Genomic DNA, 26,123 nt, shown 5'->3' with positions numbered 1-26,123 from the left:
CCGGTCTCTGGCTAAGGTGTGCTTTTCTCTCTGCCAGCTTGGGATCCGGTACCCTAGGTGCCAACCCTTCACCCTGTTGTTTGTATTCTGGGGTCTTGGGGTTCCTGCTTGTTTTCTCTGGGTCCTTCTGACTCCTCTCTCTCTCTTGGCCTTGGAGCTGGGCCCAGCCGGAACCACAACTCCCTGTCAGCCCTTCTGGCTGAGCTTCTCTGCTCTGCTCCTCAGGTTACACTCTGACAGACTGACCCTGATCTAAGATGGTTCCCACCTTATATACTCCCTCTATGTGTGAGCTCAGGTGACCAGCACCCAATGAGCTCCTAGCATTACCCAGACTGCTCCCCCTATCTGCCCCTACACTACTGGGATGTTCCACCCCCCTCCCACTCCAGCCAGGAACAGACACTGTCGTACCTGCACATTTCTCTAGTGGGAGTACCATCGGTCTGTCCCTCGGAAATGGGATGTGTGTAGTGCATGCAGCTAACTGAGCTCAGTTCCACACTCCATCCTTACCCGGGAGTGGAATATCACACCTCTGGCTTGAGGTGCAATACCCCTGTAGCAGCCGAATCCTCAGGGTGCTACACATGCACCATCATCACCATCACGTCCAGTTCCCCATCCCTTGCCACGTGCCTTGTCCATTTTACATGGAAGACAATACCTTCCACGCTCACAGCAAATGACAGAATTTGGAGTGAACTTATATGTAAACTGGTGTCAATTGCTTCACTGAGACACTGAAATTTTTTTTAATGGAGGTCAAAAATGGCAGTATTTTCTCAAAATGTATATGTGATCCGTGTGACGGTGAAAACACAGTTTTCAGTACCTGGCCTGTAGGTAACTATTTTGAACAGCAATCTGGTGTCAATTGCTTCACTGACACACTGCATCAAATTTTTAATGGAAGCCAGAAATGGCAGTATTTTCTGAAAATGTATATGTGATCCGTGTGACAGAGAAAACATAGTTTTAAATACCTGGACTGTAGGTAACTATTTTGAACAGCAAACCAGTGTCAAAAACTTTGCTGACACACTGAAAAAAAAATTGAATGGAGGCCAGAAATGGCATTATTTTCTGAAAACGTATATGTGATCTGTGTGACGGAGAAAATATTGTTTTAAGTACCTGGCCTGTAGGTAACTATTTTGAAGAGCAATCTGGGGTCAATTGCTTCACTGACACACTGCAACAATTTTAAGTGAAGGTCCAAAATGGCAGTAATTTCTGAAAACGTATATGTGATCCGTGTGACTATGAAAACACAGTTTTAAATACCTGGCCTGTAGGTAACTATTTTGAACAGCAATCTGGTGTCAAATGCTTCACTGACACACTGAAACAAATTTTTAATGGAACCCAGAAATGGCAGTATTTTCTGACAACGTATATGTGATCCGTGTGACGGAGAAAACACAGTTTTAAATACCTGGCCTGTAGGTAACTATTTTGAAGAGCAATCTGGGGTCAATTGCTTCACTGACACACTGCAACAAATTTTTAGTGAAGGTCCGAAATGGCAGTATTTTCTGAAAACGTTTATGTGATCCGTGTGATGGAGAAAACACAGTTTCACATGCCTGGCCTGTAGGTAACTATTTTGAACACCAAACCGGTGTCAAAAACTTTGCTGACACACTGAAAATTTTTTTTAATGGAGGCCAGAAATGGCAGTATTTTCTGAAAACGTATATGTGATCCGTGTGACGGAGAAAACACAGTTTTAAATAGCTGGATTTTTAGAGCTGTATTATGGAAAGGACCTGGCTGTTTTCTTCAGTGCCAAGAAGCAAATGGCACAGAAAAACGGTGTTCCCTGGATTGCTTTTTAAGCAAATAATGAGGATTAAGATCCAAAAAAAAATTTTCATTGTCCCTGAGACCTGGGCCTTTGTCTAGAAATATCTAACAGCAGCAGAAGGCAGAACTGGAATGGAGCCTCTTGTGCTATATGCACTGCAGTCTGCTATATACCCTGCCTGCCTGCCTATATACACTGCCTGCCTGATATCTCTGCAGATGGATTAGTCCTCAGAAAGACTGTTTGTTGAGATGGATATGTGTCTCTAATATAGTCTGTACACCTACACTAACTAGAAACAAGCGAACCTCTCCCTAGCTCAGCAGCAGGTCTCCCTACACTGTCTGATTTCTGAGTGACTGTGACAAGCATGGCGGCGCCAGGTCTGATATAGACCTGATGATGCTGTGCTGCCAGCCAGTCTCATTAAGGCCACAACCAACATGGCTACGGCATTACAGTGAATGGTAGGCATTCCCTGCATGTTCATTGGCTCTCTAAAGAGCACCAAACATGCTTGGACGAGCACCGAGCAGTAGCGAACATGCTCGCTCATCACTATTAATCATTACAATATATTCAATTAGGCCTGTAATGTAATAGATCTGAGCTTCTATAGAACTACTCAGATCCCTGTCTCCTTACTAACGGGTACAGAATAAGCACTGGACAAATCCACAATATTAGATCTAAATATGTTTCTGTAAAAGACACATGGACCTCCAATTCATAAAATGAACATTTCAAGAGACAGGAGCCTTTTACTTAAAGTCCATAGTGAAGAAAAGAGGTCCATTACATTTGTGAAGCTAGAGAAGCTTGGACAAGTTGTCTCTTTGTTTGTATCATCATGTTTATGCATTTATATTAATACCCGAGCTGCAAATATACATCATCTTCATCATTCATCATTTTATCTTCTAATTTGTCCAAGATTTTTAAAAACGAAGTTGTCCAAAAAAAAGCTAGAATGGCCTTCTTATGGGTCATTGAAAATTCAAGAGAAGAGTGAATCTTTCTACTGAGGAGGGGTAAAACCCCAAACACGTGTCTGAAAATAGAGAATCTGGTTTGGCTTTTATCCTAAGTCATGTGGCAAGGACCATTAAAGCATCAATATTGACTTCTTGGATTGCTTTTTCCAATATGTGGCACTTGAGTTCAAGTCCCCTTCCTCTCTGAAAAGGCAGATTTCATATTTAATTTTCCAAGAGGAGCATTGCACGGCCTCTAAGTCTCCTTATACCGGCTTGTCAGACATGTCACTCACTACAAGAACCCTTACCCCTAAGAACCCGGTCAGAGACCTCTTATACAGCCAAATCAGATCACTTGCTTTGCACTGAGGAGGGGCAACATCCTGAAACACATGCTTGCAAATAGAGATTCTGATTTGGCTTTTATTCTAAGTCATGTGGCATGGCTCATTAAAGGATCAATAGTGACTTTTTGGATTGCTACTTCCAATCGGTGGTACTAGAATTCAAGTTCTCTTTATCTCTGAAGAGCCAAATTTGCATTTTTAATTTCCCAGAGGAACATTGCATGACCTATAAGTCTCCATACACTGATATGTCAGGCATGTCACTCTCCACACAGGGAGACGTTATTCTTTTAACATTCAAATTTTCCAGCTTCTCCAAATTTTCATGGTAAATAAATTTGTAGCAAACTGATTAATCGAGAATCAAAAGTACTTTAGAGCCTCCAACTGCCCTGAAAAGATGTTTATGACACTCTGAGGTCTCCTAGAACTGTAGCCAACCGCTTTAAAGCTCTTTAACACAAGTACATCCTTCTTAATGACAAAGTGACCTCAACATATTGACTATGGGTAAAAGGATGGTGACCAGTGGAAACAAACAGCCTCATATGCCAATCTTCTAGTGTAGTCTAATATGTAGAGACTCTTCAGTGTTTTATGGTTTTATTTTCCTACTTCTATGGCTAAACTAAATTGTGAGCCTTGACATCCTCTCACTTTCCAGATTCAGCATAAAATGTCCGCTGCACTTCTTGCTTATGCAATTGTACCTGGTATGATAGTACCTCCTGATTGGCTGGGCTTTAGCGTACGATGTTATAACTGCAAGACATTATAGAAAAATGCACCAGGCTATACCTGTAACCTGAGATCATGTGATCCTTCTCTGGCTGTGAAAAACAGTTACAGCCAATCTAGGTCCATTGCAAACAGTGAATAGCATATTGTTCGACTTTACCAGGTTCAAGCAATTCCTAAAAATTTGACACAAATTAGATCAATTTGCTCATCTCTAGAAAATGCCAATACCAATGATATCCTACTCTATTGATATAATGATGTAATATGATAGGCACCTAATGGCTGTCAATGGCTAGGCAAAACTCACTGAACATAGAAGAAGAAACCAAGGTACTCCAAGAATTTACTGTAAATTATTCAGTTATCAGATATGGAAATGGACAAACATTTTGGACCTACTCGGACCTTGATCACGGCCTATAATGTATACATAGAAATATCTATCTATCTATTATAGGCTGTGATCAAGGTCCAATAGGTAGATATTTAGGTCCATATATCTATATATTATAGGCTGTGATCAAAGTCTGAAAGATATGTCTATCTATTTATCTATTATAGTCTGTGATTAAGACTGAAACGTTGGCCCATCTCCATATCTGAAAACAGGTATTCCAGTGAATAATTTTCAATATATTCTTCTCCATCTCTCTTGAAATAGGAGTACATGGGTTTCTTCTTCCATACTTTTTTGCTGTAGTGAATCAGCGGTTATGTTGGCTGGTGCTACGTCAGCAAATGGTTAGGGTGAGAGCTGCAAGATGTCTCATGTCTGCACAACATAACAGGACAACATTGCAAGTAATGAAAGTAAATGAGGTTGCACACATTCCAATCCTACTGAATTTCTGCATAATTCCATTTAACAGCATTACTGGATTTAAGGCAGATGGACATTGCGATCTCATGTTGCACTGTCACGTATCACCATGAATTGACAATTTATTATATTTTTGACTTCACATATAGATGTTAGAATTTTATACCAGTAGAAGTCAGTGTATAAAGATGTCTACTGATCGATGGCTTCTGTTGTAATTTTTTGCCTCTCCTCCAGGAGAAGAAAATGACGGACCTATTGGACCATCTTCAACTAGCCGAGGGTTTCTAAAAAATGTAGTCAGAAGCTGAAACAGCCAGAGCACAGATAAGTGAGCTTGTGCTTGTTTATTCTGCTGCACTCTCGGTACTGAAATTATAGTGACCCATGGGAATGATAATAGGGGGGAACAGTCGTTTTAAAAGCTTTTGGACATTTTTCTAAGGTGACCAAATATGTCCCCTGCTGAATTAGACAAAAGCAGAGCTATAAGTTGCACTTGATGATTGGGGGACCCAATTTTTTTTTCATCTGGCCTCGGGAGTGTCAGGTTATGCCTCAGTAGTTGCCTTTAAAATAAGCAAGTTCTGTAAAGACATTCTTTTTACATATCACTATTACTTAGACATATTACTTTAATTTGGTATGAATTTCTCCAAAAATGTGGGTTCTATTGAATCCAAATTTTGCTGGGATTTTGCAAGATTCTCAAGGTAGAAATAGTTAAAAGGACAATAAACTCACCTTTCCTCCGCCCAGCACTACCTGTCACACAGTCAACACTTCTTACCTAGTACTCCGATGGGCTCCTCTTTGTTCTTCTCCTTCAGGGTCAGCGTTGCCATCCCTACCTAAGCACCATGAAGTCATGTGGGGTGCGACACATGTCAATAACATGTATCACATCTGACCATGTGGGGGAACAGTGCATGTTATTCATGAGAACATGGGGCCTAGTCGATGGTAAGACCAAAGGAAGAAAGAAAGAAGAAAGAGAAGCGGATCGGAGGAGCACGCTGGGAGAAGCTTTAGCAGGACAGGTATGGGGAAGTCCAAGGAGGTGTGAGATGAGTATAATGTTTTGTTTTTTTATCCCTTTCTCATGAGATTTGATTTGACTTAAATTAATCAAACCTGCCACATCGAATTTCAGGAGATTTGCTCATCTCTACTATGGATGTATCAGTCGAAACAATAATACATCTGATGACTTAAATATGTTTGCTGTGACCAAACATGGATTTGTAATTGCCCCCTCCAATAATACTTTCTGTCATCCTCAGAAAGCAACACAGACTAATTTGGAAAAATCCAAATTTAATTAATATACAAAGCACAAGTGAACATGAGCAGCAGACATACTGTATAAATTCGTGAGAACTTCAATATTTCTTATTAGATCAGTGAAGGGAAAATCTGAACAAGAGAAAGCATTTATAATGTGAAACATTTTATTGAATATTGTCCAGCCTGCAGTGTCAGATTGAGCCAAATCCCTAATGTCCTGGCCAGTTCTTCTCTGATCTGCAGTGCTGGCGACCTGCAGCAGTCTGTATTATTTCCAAAACACCAGCAAGGCAATCTATTCACTACATGAGACTACCAAATAATCAGAATGGATTAGGCTGATGCTGGGAATTCAAGATTATATATTAATCAACTGAAAAATAATGATACAGCGAAATAATTAAATCTACCCTAAGAGACTAAGCTACCCTTCCTTTATCCATGTACTTTCCCTATCCGTAACTGAACTTAATGGACCTATGTCTTTTTTATTCAAATATCAGTCTGCTCCCAGTGTAATTTTTCTATGATACAAATGCAGCACTATATCATGAAACAATAGAGCAATCCAAGACAATATTCTGTATTGAGTGCATGGACAACTGGACACCAGTAATGATCTTATCCTAAAGCAGGGGTGGGGACCTTTTTTCTGTCAGGGACCATTAAGATATTTAGACCATCACTCGGGGGGCATACAAAACTATCAACTTGAAAATTACCCTGCTATATTTGATCAAACATTTAACTAACTCACCCTAATGTGATGGATGGAGCTGCTTCTCTTTGTGCGGCTGTGTTGCTAAGTGGTATGGATGATGTTGCTACTCGTAACTGCTTTTCCAAATTTGCATCGGTCTGGAGCACAGGCGACTCTTTGCACTGATGAGTTTTGTAAAGAACATAAGTCGTACGGAATAAAGATGTATATTACACTGCAGGTCTCCTCACAGTGCGAAATTCATCACTGCTCACATAACATTTATAGAACTCAAGCAGTGGGAGGTCTGCAGTGTACATCACATAGGATACACTGGGACTCTGCTGTATATATATCACATAGGAGACACCGAGACTGCTGAATACATCACATAGGAGACACCGAGACGGCTGTATATACATCACAGGAGACATGGGGCTGTGGTATAGACATCACAGGAGACATGGGGCTGCGGCCTAGACATCACAGGAGACATGGGGCTGCAGCATAGACATCACAGGAAATATGGGGCTGCAGTATAGGCATCACAGAAGACACTTTAGGGCTGCAGTATAGACATCAGGAGGAAATGCTGCCTCTGCGGTCCTCAGGAATCTGCCCAGGGGCAGGAGAAAAGGTTATTGAGGGCCGCCACAGACCTGAGGTTCCCCACCCCTGTCCTAGAGAAATTAGAACCTAGAAGAAATCATATATACAAAGAAAGCAGGAATGGGTAAACAAGAGGCCCTGTCATATCCAAAAAAAAAAGTTAGGGTGCTCTCACATTGTGTCTTGTGACATGTTCCTTGGTCCCGTCGGGATTCGGACCTATGTGTCGATGGAGCCATAGACTATAATGGAGCCATAGACTATAATGGTGCCAGCAGAGGTTTTTACATTTTTAGGTGTATACGCCTATTGGAGGAGGACACCCTTGTGAAAGCACTCTTAAACTGGAACCCTTTCTTCATTCCTCCTTGTCCCTTGACTGCGGAGTATTTGTTTAGTATGTACATGAACATGAACATGTTTAGTATGTATTCTCCTATAGTTGACCCGGTTTACTTTCAAGACCGATATTTGGATTAAAGAAACAAATTGACAACTGGGCTATCAAAAAGGTGGCTGATTGTTAGGTGAATGGATCGGTGTAGAAAATCATGTTCTTCCATCAACAGGCATGTAAAAAGTTATGGTGCCAGTTTAACAATATTGGTCCTGCCTAAATGTTGACCCCAAGAATCATATTAGGTTAGCCTGAGATTTTATTATATGACATTTAAATAAAAAAAAATGTATATGCCTACTTTTGTAACCAATGTTTTATTGCTTCAAGAAGAAGCAACTTTACAAATAGTTTTCAGTAATCATTTATAACTATCTCAAGATGTACACCTTCTGTACACAATGTGCAGAATTATTAGGCAATTTGTATTTTTGATGATTAATTTAATTATTGAACTACAGGTCTGTTGGTCAATCCAAAAGAATAATAAACCTAAAATATTTAAAAAAGTAAAAGTGAAGTTTTGTCTTTCTTAGGACAATATCTATTTATGCAGAATAATTCTGCATAATTATTTTGCAACTTAATGAAAAACTTTTTCCCATCTCAATTGTTTATTTTCATCCATTGAGAATAGTGACCAAACAACTCAAAATGTACAAAAATACATTTTTGACTTTTCAAAAAAAATATCAGTGACCAATATAGCCATCCCTTTTTTCAATAACAGTCATAAGCTCCATCCATGGAGTCAGTCAGTTTGTTAATTTGTTGACGATCAACTTTTTGGGCAACACCAACCACAGTCTCCCAGACACTTTTCAGTGAGAAGTACTAAGATGCACATAGTGATTTCTGTCAACCAATACCGAATGGATTTGTATTCCTTCCCAGAGAGTGGCTTTATGACTGTTTTGGACAGGAATGTTACAATTATTTGGTCCTTCGCCCATCAGCAAAAAGGGACAGTAGACATACTGTCAAAAGCTGGCCGGGAAAAATGAGTCTTGGATAACTAGTCTGATGCTGGTCCCTGGTGGCTTCTCTCTGCTCCTCTCTCCTAGACTGACAGTTCTCTCTGTATATTTATGCATAGGTAGAAACATATCTGTTTAGGGGAGCAAAGGTGGAAAGAAGTCACCAGGGACCTGCTTCTTGGACTATTTATTGACGTTGCATACTTTCCAACAGGATTTTCAAAGTATATTTTCTTTTGAATACCCCGGCCTTTCAGAGTAAGATATAAAAGGTTGTAGTAATGCAATACTTCTTGCCTGTGCCTTGAGTCTACTGTCAGGTTCCCTTTAATAGAATATTAGCACCAAGTGGCCGAAGCTTTACACAATAATGTGAAGGTCAGACATTATGACAGTGATGATTTCTCACTTTTGACCCATGTTTGTCAATGATCATTGCATTATACTATCAATAAAGCATATTTTCATAAACCTCAAGTCTTTTCTGGTATTGATTTGTGTTACGGGGAGAGTGAATTCTTATGAAGCTCTGTTTTCATTAGTGGCTCAATAAAAATACCCTGGAGGTTTGGAGAGTTCCAATTTCACAAGAGTTTAATTAATCTTGATTTCATTCTTTATCAAATGCTTTGCTCATTCATACATATAGTGTTTGTGTCACACTGGAAATGTGTTATCAATTGGAGCTGCTAGTACTATGGAGGTTCAGTATAGAAATACTAATAAATAAAGACAATATGGACAATATGGACAATATGGATGGACGCTTGTCTTTTTTCGGCCTTATAAACTATGTAACTATGTAACTATGTAACTATGTATGCCCATTTATACTTAAAGGGTTTGCCCTCGTTGGACAATCTCTTTAAGCTGATGACAGTATATTACACAGTGTGCAAAGAGCCATACAACACATTGCCTAATAAAGGGACTGCCCTACAATTGAAGAAAGAAAAGTATAGTACCTGCAGGAAATGTTCAAAAGCATTTTTTTCTTAAAAGAGTTGTCCACTACATTTTCATTCATGCCCTATCCTCTGGATAGGGTGTGAATGAAAAAGAAGTGGACAACTTCTTTAAATATGGTAAATAATTAACCCACTTGTTAAATTACTTGCCGTCTATCTATCTCTTCCTATCTGTCAAAATAATTATTTTCCATAACCCAAAAAGGAAGCATCCATTTTTTTCCCATGATTTTGTTTTTGTTTTTCTTTTTTAATATCTTTTTCATTTTTCCATCAACATAGCCATGAGAGATTGTTTTTGGCAGAATAAGTTTAAAGGGAACCTGTCACCCATGAAAACTCAGTCCATTCTGCAGGCACAATATTATAGAGCAGGGGCAGCTAAGCAGATTGATGTATAAATTTGTGAGAAAAGATTCATTATAATCTGTGTTTTAATCATTTAAACCTCAGCTGTTTCTGGGCTTTTCGGTCCAGTGGGCGGTCCTATCAATGACTGACAACTACCTCTGTACTGTATGTACATTTATACAAAGAAAGTTATCAATCACTGATAGGACCACCCACTGGACTGAAAATCCCAGAAACAGCAGAGGTTTAAACTATTAAAACACAGGTTATATTGCATCTTTTCTCACAAAACTATATATTAATCTACTTACCTCCCCTACTCTATAACATGGTGCTTGCAGATTGGAATGCATTTTCATTGTGACAGGTTACCTTTAATTTTTGAGTGACAATATTTATTTAGCCATCCAATATATTAAGAAATGGAAAAAAAAACAAGTGAGGTGAAATAATAAAAAAAATGCAAATCTGCCATTACTTTTTGGTTTTTATTTTTTTCAGTATTTATTGTGTACCATGGTTCTCCGGGGCAGAACAATTACAGTGATAAGAAAAAAAATCGGCTTATATATTTTTGGGAAACCAAGTTTGGCTTTTTAGCATTGTTTAGAGACCTAAACCTACAATTGCTTGTGATTTTCCCTATGTATTACAATATTTAAGTATTGCAGTATATGAAGGGGTTAACCCATGAACAAAGTACATTTTAAGCAATAGATTTTGGAATAATAATAATAATAAGTTCCACAATGTTGATGTGTTAAAAAAATGTTCCTGTGCTAAGATAACATGGTCTGCACATACCAGAATTCCTGGCCTGGAGAGGAAGAATAAGGCTTGCAGCTGATGCTTTCTGTAAGGTAAAACATTTTTTTGCTTGTGTTATCACAGGAGCAAGAGTTTCTGCTGTGTCTCCAGACCCCTGAGCTCATTACACATCAAGGCTGGTAGGAGCTCAGGCTGCCGCTGAACTCATATGACATTAACTTGATTTCTAATGAGTTCAGGGGAAACCCTCATTCCTGTGATAAAACAAGCAAGGAAATGTTTTACCCCACAGAAAGAATCAGCTGCAATCAAATTCTGTTCTCCTGCGAGGACCTGTCATGTGCTGCTGACCATGTTCCTGCATTGTCATTTCACAGCCATTAAACAATACACAGCAGAGGCACGATTATAATATTATTTCAGCACATGAACATTTTTTTAACATTTCTATTTGTGGAATCTATTATTGTTCCAAGATCTATTGAGTAAAATGTACTTTGTTTGTGGGACAACACCTTTAATGTTGTATCAATTAATTCATGATTTTAAAATGTCTGTGCGTTAACCGCTCCTTTCCTAGTATATTTTACGTTTTACTATATAGTATGGTAGGAAAATATTTTTAATGAATCTTAATGATGTCTTGCAGGAAATTCATTCTGGCTGAATATACTATACTTCCGAAATTGCTTTAAAAAGTTTCCTATGGGGCTATTTGATCGTCCTAATTTAGATGTGTGTCTACATTAAACTGAAAATGAGCGATGTATTGGATTGTAACTGATGTCTGCTTACTTGAAGGTCAATAAACCATTCAATTCAATATGGAAAATGGGAATAAAAAATGAATAGATGATAATGCACCAGCTAACAGCTAGACAATGTCCTTTCCTTTAATTGTGGAACATAGCTGTATGATTTTAATCATAGACCATGCATGAATGCCTCAAGGCTGAAAACAACCATGCTGGAAGTATTTCCATGCAATGCCTATGAATAGAAACAATGTACAAACATACAGTAGATCACACATGTAGCAATAATAAAAGATGGAAGGTTTAGATTATCCATAATTGACTATACTTACTGTATTATCAAAGCAAGACATGATTGTTGCAAAATCACTCAGCTAAATAACCACTATAGTATATAGAATATACATAGAAATAGTATTGTGTACTTAATTCATATTGCACAATTGTCATGGTTAAAGGGTCATCCCAAAATAGCAAGTTAGGATAAGGATTAACAATGATCATTGGACGATCTCTAGGAATCCCAGCAATCCCAAGAATGGGGCTCTCCCTAACCCTGTCTTGATTGGAACAGAGCTGTGCCGGTTTCTGCTTCTGCTTCATTCATTGACTATGGGACTGCAGGAATTAGGCAAACCCTGCTTTCTCCATTAGTCCCATAGACACTGAGCATAGTGGAGGTAAATCATGCCTATTTCCACTCCTTTCAAGATATAGCTCTGCAGAGTTCGGTTCTCAAGATTCCAGAGCCCTGTTCTCTGGATTATTGGGGGTCCCAGAGTTTGGATAACAAACTATTCTCAGATGAGGTAGGAAAAACCTGTTGACAGATTCCCTCTAATAAATTCTTATGGCCTTTGTTAGATTAATGGAGAACTATGGACAGGTTTACCATGTTCATTGAGAGGTTTTCCCAGCGTACACGCTAAGTGGAGAGCAAAAATGTGATGTGAACCCTGCCGTTATTAAGACTAGTAATGTAGAATAAATTGGCTGAAAAATAAGGAATGTTGTTTTTTTTCTTTTCTGCAGATGGTTATTATATTTGGAAGTAGATTGTGTTTTTATTTTTATTTTCCAAAGATAAAAACTTCGTACAAATGATACATTATGTTTTCTAGTCAATGCTGTCATGACAACGTAAAATAATCTGGACAAGACTTGTCATCCGCAGCTGTGACTTGTGGGTTTTCTTATCATGCTGTTAGAGGAGGCAACTTGTGTTGTATTATTATTTTTATATACTGCATGCATGACAAATGTAAGACAAACAGCATATATTAAAGGGAATCTGCCAGAAAGATTAACCTGCCCCAAACAACGTGCAGATCTATGTAAGCTAAATCCACCAACACCTTTATATCTTCTATCTGTTGCTGCATTCCTGAGAAATTAGCTTTTGAATTAATATGCGAATTATTATTATTATTTATTTATATAGCACCATTGATTCCATGGTGCTTTACATAAGAAGGGGTTACATACCAAATACAGATATCATCAACAAACTAACAATGATAGACTGGTACAGAAGGAAGAGGACCCTGCCCTTGCGGGCTTACATTCTTCAGGAATGGGGAAGGAGACAGTAGGTTGGGGGATTGCAGCAGCTCCGGTGGTGTTGAGGCGGCAGCGGGGCAATGGCAGGCTGTAAGCTTGTTTGAAGGGATGGGTTTTCAGGTTCTGTCTGATGGATCCAAGTATGGCGGATAATCGGACGTGTTAAGGCACAGAATTCAAGAGGATGGGGGATATTCGGGAGAAATCTTGGAAGCGATTGCTTGAGGAACGAATAAGTGTGGAGGAGAGATGGAGGTCTTGGGAGGACCGGAGATTACATAAGAGAATGTATCAGGAGATTAGTTCAGAGATGTATGGAGGAGAGAGGTTATGGTTGGCTTTGTAGGTCAGTGTTAGTAGTTTGAACTGGATACATTGGGCAATTGGGAGCCAGTGAAGGGATTTGCAAAGGGGGTAGCAGAGGAGTAACGAGATGAGAGATGGACCAGTTGCGCAGCAGAGTTAAGGATGGACTGGAGGGGTGAGAGAGTGTTAACAGGTAGGCCACAGAGGAGGATGTTGCAGTAGTCGAGGCGGGAGATGATGAGGGCATGCACAAGCAGTTTAGTAGATTGAGGGTTGAGGAAAGGACGGATTCTGGAAATATTTTTGAGCTGGAGGTGACAGGAGGTGGCGAGAGCTTGGATGCGGGGTTTGAAGGACAGGGCAGAGTCAAGGGTTACTCTGAGGCAGCGGATTTCGGTACAGGGGAAAGTGTGATGTCATTTATTGTTATAGAAAGATCAGGTGGGACAGATTTGCGAGATGTGAGAAAGATGATGAGTACAGTTTTGTCCACATTGAGCTTGAGGAAGCGAGAGGAGAAGAAGGAGGATATGGCTGATAGACATGCTGGGATTCTGAACAGCAGAGAGGTGACGTCTGGGCCAGAAAGGTAAATCTGGGTGTCATCAGCGTACAGATGGTACTGGAAGCCATGGGATTTTATGATCTGTCCCAGGCCAAGGGTATAGATTGAGAAGAGTAGGGGTCCTAGGACAGAGCCTTGAGGGACTCCAACAGAGAGGAGGTGGGGTGAGGTGGTAGTGTGGGAGTGGGAGATGCTAAATGTGCGGTTAGAAAGGTATGAGGAGATCCAAGATAGGGCAAGGTCTTTGACACCAAAGGAAGAGAGGATCTGTAGTAGGAGGCAGTGGTCAACTGTATCAAAAGCAGAGAACAGGTCAAGAAGAAGGAGTTCAGAGAATTGTCTGTTTGCTTTGGCTATAAGTAAGTCATTTTTTATTTTGGTAAGGCAGTTTCAGTGGAATGGTGGGGGCAGAAGACGGATTGTTGGTTAATCCGGTTAATGCCCAGGCATTAAGTGCTCTGGGCATGTCAGAGCACTTCCCCTGCCTCTGCCGTCAGAGGCTGTTTGACAGCGCAGGATCAGCCTCTTTAGCTTGATTGATAGCTCAGTGCCAGTTTCCTTGCATAATGCCTGACGTCACACAGACAGTGAGCGATTAATGAAGCTGTGCAAAACCGTGGGACCATTTCTATTGGCTTGATTAAGTGATTATGCAAACAAATATAAAAAAAGACCACAGCGTCATGGAGTTGCCGGTTTTTGCTAGACTGTGACGTTGCGTGTGAACATAGTCTCAAGGATACCTTCACGCACATTTTTTGTGCCTTTTTATCATGTCCTGTGTGTGAAATGTACACCAGAAATAATATACATTTATATTTTAAATTATTTATTTTCTGCAATTTTTTTAACATAGAATTTACATTCATGATTTAGTTATATTTTTTTTTATTCCATTTTTTAACATTACAGGTCATTTGAGTCATAGATCATGTGATTCCAGAACTTCTCTCGCAATCACACGAGTTGTAATTTCAAAAAGTACAAAGGAACTAATAAATATTAACACTTGTAGTTTTAAACATAGGCAAAAAATAGGCAGAAAAAAAGTGTCATACTAAAAGTGTGCCTTGATTTAAAAAAAAAGACAACAAAAAACACAAATAAGTAAAATGAAAAATCTCATCTATCCTGTATATCCAGAAGAGGATATGTAAAAGAAAAACCGGGAAAGATGTGACTCGGAAGACTTGTCCAAGTGGCAGGTCCCCAGTGGCTTCTGAACATTCCGCTCCCCTTGACTGGCAGGACTGGCATATCTCTCACTATAAATACACATAGGGAGAGACCTGTCAGTCTAAATGAACAAGGAGGGTTGAAGCCACCAAGGACTTGCCTCTTGGACTAGTCATCTAAGTCACATGCTCTTTGGTTGGGTTTTAAAGGTATGTTTTCTCTAAATGCTAGAGTGTCTCAGAGTAAAACATGCAAGACAACATTAATGGAGCCAGTCTCTGATTCATTCTGCCTGTGGTTCAGGCAGAATGAATCAGCTGTCATATTTCCTTAAAGTTCTTTGGGGAAACCTATAGGAAATATGGCAGGAAAAAACTATAATCACAATGTGCTGTTTTGATAAAAAATCTCAAATCCCAAAAATGGCAAAAGCAAAAACACTGCATGTAGACTTCCCAATAATTTACTATAGAGTTTGAATTAAGTTAGTTAAAAGGATTATTTCTATTGCTTGAGGCAGTATAAAAATTTGTTAATGCTTTATTCTAGGCACTTTCCTCAGTATGCTGAAGATAGAAGGATTAGGTAAAGGAAAAGATACATTAAAAGAGAAAAGCTCACACTGGAAATCTTTCTCTTAGGGTTTGATCGTTTAGATAAATTATTCACAAGAATACGCAATGACTAGGTCAGGGATGAGACAGGGGCCCACCAGAACCAAGAGATGATATCTAGAGTCTTGTACAATAAAAACTGCTTCTGTTTTTCTGTGTATGAAGCCAAAGACAAAATGCTTTGGGGAGAATCTTCTAAGAAGCACTCCTCCCATCAAAGTTTTTATCCTCTTAAAGGGAATCTGTCACCCTCTGGAAGTTATCAGACCTCTAGTATGGGAATAAAGGTTATAGAAAAGTAAATCTATACCTGTATGTCCCATATTAGCTGTCTGATTGCAGAGAGAAATGTCTTTTTATAAAATCCTTTTTCATATGCTTCGCGCCCGCAGGACGCCATGAAATCCCCGCCTATCTGCTTAGGACGCCAAGAAATCCCCGCCAATGTACCTAATATCCATATTCCTCCCCTCCCCTGCACGTCACAGGGCCCTGTGACGTGCACTCTTCTTGTTCACATCCCGCGCATGTGCAAAGCCCTGCTAACATCAGGAGTTCTTTTTTTTTGCTTCCGGCTCCATTTACCCTGCAGTGGTCTATTGCGCAGTTGCCGGGGAGTCACTATGACTTCTGCTCCAGTGACCTCCAGAGTGCGCAACAAGAGGGTTTGGTCCCCACTTCCTCTAGGCATCCTGATAGTTAGAAACCATACTGTATATATATACTGCTGCAGGGTAAATGGAGCGGGAAGCAAAAGCAGCGTGCTTCATTGAAGAGGCGCTTTGCGCATGCGCGGGAGTCGAACACTAAGAATGGACGTCACAGGGCCCTGTGAAGTGCTGGGGAGGGGAGGAATATGGAAATTAGGCACATTGGCGGGGATTTCTTGGCGTCCTAAGCAGAAAGGCGGGGATTTCTTGGTGTCCTCTGGGTGCAAAGCATATGAAAAAGGATTTTATAAAAAGACATTTCTCTGTAATCAGACCGCTAATATGGAACATACAGGTATGTATAGATTTATATTTCTATCACCTGTATGCCCATATTAGAGGTCTGATAACTCCCAGGAGATGACAGATTCCCTTTAATATATTGCAGTCATCATATTATATAGCACTGTGTACTTGCAATTGCTCATTTTGCCTTTCTATCCAGTTAATTTTTCTCTTTTCTCTGCTTTATGTAGAAACAGAAAGCTTCTTGTCCATGCATTTATTATTCCCCAACTCCTGACCCAGCGGTTCCCTCCTTCCCCCTGCCATTGACTTTTGCAGTGACTTATGACTCATACTGAGAAAATGTACCTTCTGTTTCTACATAGAGCTTTAGAAGGATTCAACTAGTCAGTTTTTAATCACGTGATGTCATAGAACTAATTGAAAAGAGAGGAATTAGCTGGGTAGAAAGGTAAAATGAGCAATTGTAAGTACACAGTGCTATATAACATGATGATTGCAATGTATTAAGAGAATAAACATTTTGATGGGAGTATGTCACGTAGGGACTAGGGACTGTGGGCACCTACCTGATCCCTTGAACTAGGGGCTCCCTAGGCTATCCCTGTCCCCCGGATTACTTCTGATGGTGAAGACACCAGGGTCTTGTACCTTGCTATGCTCCTATCTTTCCCTTGTATCTTCCCACCCCCACTCAGGAAGATGTTGTGAGGCCAAAGTGTATAAATAAACACTAACCAGACAGACAGGGTTAATAGACAGGGATAAAAGAAAACTACAATCATACAAATACACTCACAAAACAACAGAGTGGGAAACAGAGGAAGTATAGGAAGGGGAAACCAAATATGAACACATAAACCAGTTCCACACAGCAGTCTAGAAAAAAAATCTCCAACTGCCAACGCCAAACACTGAAATTTCTCCTTCACCACTGAACCAGGAAATAGAACTATCACTGCCAAGGTCAGAATCAAGGGAGAGGGTTATTATACCTGCTAGTAGTAACAAATGCAGAACAGCTGATACAACCCAAGACAACAGAGAACTCCAGGAGTCCAACTAAGCAGTTTAACCCCTGCAGCACCAGAGCAGAGAAAGCCAGAATTGCTAATAGGATGGTGAAGCCGTTCTAACTATTGCAGGTGTATGTGTCACCAGAAACTGTGATCGTTTGACCCCACTCTGTCGCGGTATCCCCGTGACAGAGTTTTTCTTTAAATGGTCACCAGTAGAGATGAATAATTGATCAGGCAAATTTGAATTTCGCCTGTTAGTGCTCTAGACATCAGAGCATAATAAACAGAAGATGTTAAAAATAAAAAAAAATACTTCTACTCACCTTACCGCACACCTCTCTGGTCGCTCCGCTCCTCACAGTCACTGGTCCACTTCTTGCCACATCTTTCTTATCACCATTGCTTCTGATGTATTCCCTGAGCCTCTCACGCTGGGCTAGGACTTCCAAATCTGATAACGCCAAGGAGGGTTCTGCGCAAGCATACATAAATTGATGACGTCATGTAATCACGACATGGGCCATGAACTTGATCGCAAATGCACAGAAGCGTCCAGGTCTCATCAGAGCCAGATGTATTGGCCTTCTATGAAGCTGTCTGGAGACTCAGAGCAAACAGTGGTGATTGCAAAATGTGGAAAGGACTGGATAAGTGACACTGAGGAGCAGATGGGCCAGAGAGGTGAGCGGTAAGATGAGTCTAAGGATTCTTTTTATTTTTTAACATTTTGATGGCCATTTAAAGCTCAGAAAAATGGTGGCCAGCAGCCGTTATCTTTCTGAATCTGCAAGGAAGCAAACTACAAAAAAATCTACATTTTGACGAATGCGAAAATTTTTGTAAAATTCTAGTAGAATTCAGTTCCACTCGAATATACTCGTTCATCTCTAGTCACCAGCATCCTAATCTTCTCTCCATTCAGGTGAAAGTGAAAATATTGTTGAGAAAACACTGGCACCATCCAAACAGAGGCTTCCACTATATTTACTGGGACAAAATTATATCATGGAAAACTGTACGTGAGAATTTTAGCCCTTTGATTACTTTGCTGCTGCCATCATCTACTACATCTACCTGGTCTATACAGTAAATCACTGGTCTCAGCAGTCTCGTGCCATATGTGCTAGCATTACACAAAGATGTGTGCTGCAGAAAAGTAAACATAGAACGGAGGGGTCCTTCAGAGCATTTACACTCGTGCAGCAGGGGATTTAACAGCTGATTATTATTTGTTTTTCTCTAATATTTGCTGCTGTTAGACCATTTTTAAGTCCTGGACACATTGTTTAAAGTTGTAACATTTTTGTGATGTTGTAACAACTGTGTCAGGTAGTAAAGCTTGGGAAACCCTTGTTGACAAATACGCAAACTAATGAATGTACAGAATGGAGATTCCAGAAAAAAATGCAATCGTCATTCGTCAAGGGCCGTGTACCATTGGTGCAACCCGTGCAGCCGCACAAGGGCCCAAGATATAAAGGGGCCACCTTCACCTCCAAAGCAGGTGGAATTGTGCATTATGATGGGCTATTAGACAGAAGACGGACCTTATTTAAGAAAAATATATAGGCCCTTTGCAGTCCATGTCCACTCCTGGCCATCATGATAGATACCCACTGCACCCAAAGCAGACAAAGATGTCATTCTGTTTCCATATGGAACACATTTCTTCATAAACTGATGAAAGGCACAGAGAGTCAAATGTTTAGGAATTTACAGATATCATAGTACAACCTGCAGAAAAATCCTCCTACAGATACATGTTGGATCTTTGTTGTTTAATCAGGGGTTTGATTTGTCAGGTGACAATTAAAGTGCTTCCAGATCAATAGGTAGGAAATTGTACTTATTTTTATAATAAATGGTCACTGTTGTTTCAAGAAATTTTTCATAAATGTATAACTTTATCACATATATTATCAGAGAAATATCCTCTTTTCCTTATTTATGAGTTCATCAATCACTCTGAAATGCAGCTAAAAACTCATATTTTTCAAGATAATATAGATTGTCAGTTAACTGAGAGATCAAGTCACAGTTGTCTATTAAAGTCTATGGAGCAGAGAGGGGAAAAAGGATGGATAGTGAAGGGAAATAAAGGCTGAGACACACACAAATAAAGATATTGCTGCTGTTTTCTAGTAAGTGTTTTATCTCATCCCAAAACTGAATTCATGACTACAATGCACTGTACTGATGAATAATTTCCTATATGCTGCTCCTCAACATGTGCTACAAAGAGGTGGGAGAGCAGGAATCCCTCATGTGTCTGTGTACTGTGTAGGAGGGACATCATAGCAGCTAGTCTGAAGAAAAATTACAAGTAGAAAGAGAGCTAGCAGAGCGGGAAACATGTAAAATGCAGACTAAAACTCATTAAATGGCCAGAACTAGTGTTAGACATGTGAAGCTTAAGGTAAACTTTAAAGCACCACTCCAGCGCTTTTTTTAAATTATTTTATCACTTAGAGTGGTATCACTAATCCATATTCCGTGCCACTAGTATTTTACATACCCGATGCAGTCTTCTGCTCTTTCCAGTGCCACTCTGGTTTCACTCTACCATCTTGTGACCTCAGCCTCTGACTGACCGGAAGCCAGAGGTAACAGTCACAAGATCTCAATGTAAGTAAGTCTATGAGAGCCTCATTCTGGCCTCGTTCTAGCCTCATAGAATAACACTGAGTAGAGACTTCCAGATTGCCCAGCATACACTCGAGTTATCCGGCAGGTCAAGACCTGCAGAAGACAACCGGAACGGCACCGATAACCGATAAGATGGTGTCTGGTAAAAATATTACTAAGGGCAAGGAACTTACATTAGTGTCACCACCCCAGTGATAAAATAAAAATTAAACACTCAAGTGGTGCTTTAAGCCTTGAAAAAAATGTATGAACAATACTCTAAATTATTGTAGGACAACTGTGTTGGATAAAGAAAGGTCTTTGAGCCCATAATCACCAGCGACTGTGACAAGCAACCAAGCAAATCGCAAAAAGTCAGACCCAGTTGGACTTTTTCTACTTTCTCGCAGTACCCTAAGGGTTGCATTGTGACCTCATTCACCTGTAGTAGTAGTGGCACATAGCAATCTCACCGACAAAATTGGTTTGCAAGCCGAGTCTTAGGAAACTCACTTGCAAATACTCTATTATTCACTTACATAAATCTGAGACAATTTGGAGATTAGATACAAAAAGTGACTCTGTCACTCTCTCTTTGGAGGACACAGTACATCCATTTATAATACAGATAGACCATTGAGATGTGTAATGCTTCATTTGTCCTGTGGGGCTGCTGTAGGGCAATAGAACACTAATGGATTCCCGTTCAGATTTCAGCTAATACATATCATCTTACTACAATAATCAATTTAACCCTCAGACACAATTTCTCATATCTTGAGAGCAAATTCGAAAAAAACAAAGTATTTTAATGATGGACAGCATGGTAAGTAATAAATTATTGGACTAAGAGGAAAAAAAATGTCCACAAAAACAGAAAATGTGGCATTTTGTCTGTTTTTGTAACTGTCCGTTTCCTTTTTTTTTTTCAAAGGCAAATATTACACAATATTATATTCCATTTAATTTTGTTAGATATTATATTATTAAAATATGTACGGAATATTTATGATTCATTTTAACCCCTCTATTACCAGAAGCCTACATCACATTTAAGTTGCAGAATAAATATATGGATGAAATAGACATATGGTTCCTGATTAACCATTTATGATCTGTTCTCCTAGGATTTGAAACAGTTATGACAAGAAATAATGAATACATCACCTCTCAGCACTCTTCCCCCCCTTTAAATGTATCAGCAATTGTCATAAATGACTTCCAATTACAATGTCAATACTCCATGTACTGCAGTCATGAAGAATGTGCAATAACCATTTAGCGAGGAATAAAGCAAGAAAAATAAAAAAAGCAGACAATTACCATATCTTGCTAAAAACAGAACTAATGAATAGTGCCACTAAAAGCATCGTTTCATGTAAATCATTGCAGTGAAACGGAGAAATGGGGGAATTGGCAGATTGTATGGAACTATTTGGCCATATGAGGTTATACATTAGTGTGGTTATTCTATAAGGCAATGGATGGGTTAAAGTTTCATTTCATTAAGTATAAAAGGAATCTGCTTGAAGCTGCCTAAACCCCCCCTAATCTTATAATAAGTGGTCAGTTATTATTTGACAACACCACTTTGTGAATGAAGAAGCTTGCAGCCATCAATCTAAGTCTACAACTGAACTGACAGTACATGATACCACCATTGTGTACCAGGTGACAGATCGGATCCCCTTTATGTACAGGTTATTACTGAGATGTGGCATGTCAGCACTGAATGACATGCCACATGTCATATAAATGGCCAGTACTCTTCCTTTCTTTCCCCAAAAGAATAACAATGAACCTTAAAGGGAACTTGTCATCATGAAAATGCCGTCCAATCTGCAGACACCATGCTATAGAGCAGGGGTAGCGGAGTAGATTGATATATAGTTTTGTGAGAAAAGATTTAGTATAACCTGATTTTTTCCATGTTTTAACCTCTGCTCTTCCTAGGGTTTTGGGTCCAGTGGGCAGTCCTATCAGTTATTGACAGCTATCTCTTTGTCAGTGTGCATGTAGAGTCAGCTGTCAGTCATTGAAAGGACCGCCCACTGGACCCAAAAGCCCAGAGGTTAAAATGTTGAAAACATAGGGTATACTGAATCTTTTCTCACAAAACTATACATCAATCTGCTCAGCTCCTCCTGCTCTATAACATGGTGTGTGCAGATTGGACTGCATTTTCATGGCGACAGGTTCCCTTTAATGCTGACCCAAGAATACACAGCAGCGAACTGCAGATCTGCGCTGCATTAAGACACAGCACATGAAAGCTCACTGTGACTTGAGACACAGAGAGAGAGAGAGCAGCTTTAAGTCCAGAAAAAAAAGAGAAAAGGGAGGAGGAGGAGGAGGAGGAGGAATCAGAGAGGAGAGATTGTCAGAAGAGGGAGCTGCAGGCAGTCAAAACCATTCCACAATGCATAAGAAAAAGAATATGCAAATAAAGTCGGAAAAAGAACAGAATTCACAAAATGGGAAAATCTGCAGTCATAATGGAACGTAACATAATAACACATAATAATCAGTGCAGAAACCTGTGCTAGTTAACCACTTCCTGCAGTATCTGAATGAGTTTCCATTCAATAATAATAATTTTATTTCTATAGCACCAACATATTCCGCAGCACTTTACAATTCATATGAATCTCACCCGCATTGCATACATGTGCATGGCATGATCAGAGAAAGGTGAACATATTAATTAAAGTGATTAAAAAAAAGCTTACCACAAGCACAGGTACCCCAGTGACCAGAGAGAAGAGAAGAACTGGAGGGATGTCACTGCTCTCATCAGGTCCTGGATAGGGCTTGGTGTAGGAACTGTCAAAGCAGAAAAACCCCTGGACATTCACAGTGAATGTGTCCGTGTACTCGAAGTAATAAGCCAGCATTACAGTCCCTGCCATAATCACCATCTGGAAATAAAGCATGATCGTCAGGGAGAATTGAAAACTCATTTAAAGAACCATCCACACAATCAAAGGCACAACCGGAGCTTTAGGAGCTGTCCATGCCACCAGTACTGATATCTACATCTCTATGCAGGAGACACAATGATACAAGGCTTGTTGAGTTCAGCTCCCTCGTTTCCTTCACCTAGAAAGCAGCTTCCAGCAAACAAGATCATCTACTTAATTAAAATGGTTGTCTGGATCCACTGGCAGATTTAGATCAGATGCCCACACATAGTAAGTTGCCTTCAAAGACTGATGCTTCAAGCTCAAGCATGCAATAATGATTTCTCCCTTTCGCCTGATCACTGATCCATTGTAGCTGCCGAATAGAATTCACATGGTTCCAGCTGCTTCCCAGGTGGTGAAAAACAGAAGATAGCTTTTTTTTTTCTTCCTTGCCACAGTGCTGGGTTTGGAAAAAGAAATTCAAGTGGTGAGCCTGCCCCATTGCAAAGCCATCCTCTCTTTCCCACTATTCAGGCTGGAATTAAAACCAGAAATCCCAGCAGAAAAGGTCCAGATCCTCCCACTGTGCGGAGAGAGACAGAGAAGCCCTTGTCCTGATCTGAAGAACAGAGCTGAATAATTCTGAATTAGGAAGTGATATAAGCTTGTCCTTCCATAAAATACAGTAGGTATCCATGCATTGCTGAATAGGTATTTGGAGTAATAACTTGACTCTGAAGGATCCTTTCTATGGCTATGACACATATAGTCTCAATTATACAAGCATGTGTGCTGGATAAACCTAGCAAATCACACTATTTTTTAATCTCTGCATTGTAACGTCCCCGTCATTGCTTACACTCCTCCCCTGTACGAAGCAAATGATTTCTCTATAGCCTAGAATATGACATCCTCTTCTATACTTTTAGAATGAACAGTGACAGACATAAGCATGACTTTTAAAAGGAACAATAATTATATCACGTAATAAACTGTAAGAAAAGCAGCAATGACACAGGGAAATACAAGGATAAAATTAGTGTCTAAAAACCTGAGGCAACCCAGTAGATGAAAATCAATATTCAGCAGACAGGATAGGACAGTCCCGACTGGGTGCACCTTGTCGTGGTGGAATGGCTTTCATGCTTTTTTTGATCAAAATAGTGTTAACTAAGTACCCAATATCATTTCCATGTACTAATACTATTTACATATTTACTTACTAGAATCCTAGAATGTTAGAGTTGGCAGGGACCTCTGGGGTCATCGTGTCCAACCCCCTGCTCAATGCAGGATTCACTAAACCATCTCAGACAGATGTATATCTCAGACAGGGTATATGCTCATTTTGCTTTTTTCCTTGGGTTTGTTTGTGAAATGACCACAGTGTGAAGGTGCTTTTACACATTGCACGTAAGCCAACTTATGCTTCAGCTCAATTCTTTGGTTTTGCTGTAGTTTCTTGTACTTTGTAGATACTTTGTAGATAAACCTAGCAAACCACACTATTTTTTTTAATCTCCCCTCTAAGAAGCAAATGTTTTCTCTATAGCCTAGAATATGACATCTTCTTCTGCACTTTTAGAAAAGACAATGACAGATATTAACATGAACTCAGCTATTAGGCTGCATGCCCACGATGCGGATTTAATGTGTTTCTTCGACTGCATTTCCGCCGCGAAAACGCATTAAAAACACATGTCAAGTTGTCTGCCATGTTCCCAAATGATAATCCGCATGTGCTATGCACATGCTGTGGAAATTTCTGCTTGCGGATTTTCATTGCAGAAAAATCCACAGCACGACCATTAATTTTGTGGAATCGTGGCGAAATTGCCGCCATTGACTTGCATTGGACCGCATAACATCCTCATGACTACACGTACATATGCGGATATTATGCGATTAAATGCGCGGATGGTACCCGGGTCTGGGGAAGAGGAGACTCTCCTCCAGACTCAGGTACCATAGTACCTGTAGTTAAAAAAGAATTAAAATGTAAAAAAACATTATACTCACCTTCTGATGGCCCCCTGTCTGCTCCCAGCAGTGCTGCTGGCTCTTCGGCTGCTCGTGGTGGTAAAAGGACCTTCTATGATGTCATTTAGTCATGTGACAGATCATGTGACCGCTGACGTCGGCAGTCACGTGACCTGTCACATGACTAAATGTTATCATGGAAGGTCCTTTTACACCACCGCGAGCCACCCAAGACACCAGACACACCGGAGAGAAAACCGAGGGCCATCAGAAGGTGAGTATAATGTTTTTTTTTATTTTTCACCATTTTTATTCTTTTTTTTACGATTGATACATTTGCAGCACCGTAACTTGTTCACACAACATAAATCCATGCCGGTTGCATGGACTTATATATTGTGACCAAGTTGTCAAGCACTTTTCCAAATGATGCTAAAATCGCTTGGAAAAGCGCTTGACAACCCGCATGCGAAATCACATGTTCAAAGAGCTTCACAAACGCTTCTACCTGGCAGAAAAAACGCATGTAAAATCCCCATGCGTTTTTTCTGCCAGGGAGATGCAGAAATGCTCCGCAGCATTTCTGCATCGTGGGCAAATAGCCTTAAAAGGAACAATAATTATAGCACTTAATAAACTGAAAGAAAAGTAGCAATGGCACAGGATACAAATACAAGGATAACATTAGTGGCTAAGAACTTGAGGCAACCTGGTAGATGGAAATGAATATTCAGCAGACAGGATAATACCACCCCTATTGGGTACACCTTGTCATGATGGGAAAGACTGAAGAAGGACAAATGGGAGCAAAAAGTAGAGATTTATTAATATTAGTCCACCATTCAATTGTAAATTATATTGCAGCAAGCAACATTTTCTCTATCATGATGTATTAAACTACATAGCAGTGTA

The 26,123-nt window shown here is 39.8% G+C and overlaps 1 protein-coding gene across 1 annotated transcript in view; it reads right to left on the bottom strand.

Moving 5' to 3' along the window:
- Positions 1-24,094, bottom strand: part of PLPPR5 (phospholipid phosphatase related 5) — a 314,497-nt gene extending 290,403 nt beyond the window's left edge. The window contains exon 1 of the mRNA XM_073643231.1: positions 23,058-24,094. Coding sequence (XP_073499332.1) covers positions 23,058-23,288 — 231 coding nt within the window. The 5' untranslated portion in view covers positions 23,289-24,094. The remainder of the gene's footprint in view (positions 1-23,057) is intronic.
- Positions 24,095-26,123: the final 2,029 nt, after the last annotated feature.

This window comes from Phyllobates terribilis, unplaced genomic scaffold (genome assembly GCF_046119375.1).
Source record: "Phyllobates terribilis strain yellow unplaced genomic scaffold, ASM4611937v1 Scaffold_8__6_contigs__length_399053987, whole genome shotgun sequence".
NCBI lineage: Eukaryota > Metazoa > Chordata > Amphibia > Anura > Dendrobatidae > Phyllobates > Phyllobates terribilis.
This window is presented reverse-complemented; position numbering and strand designations above follow the sequence as displayed.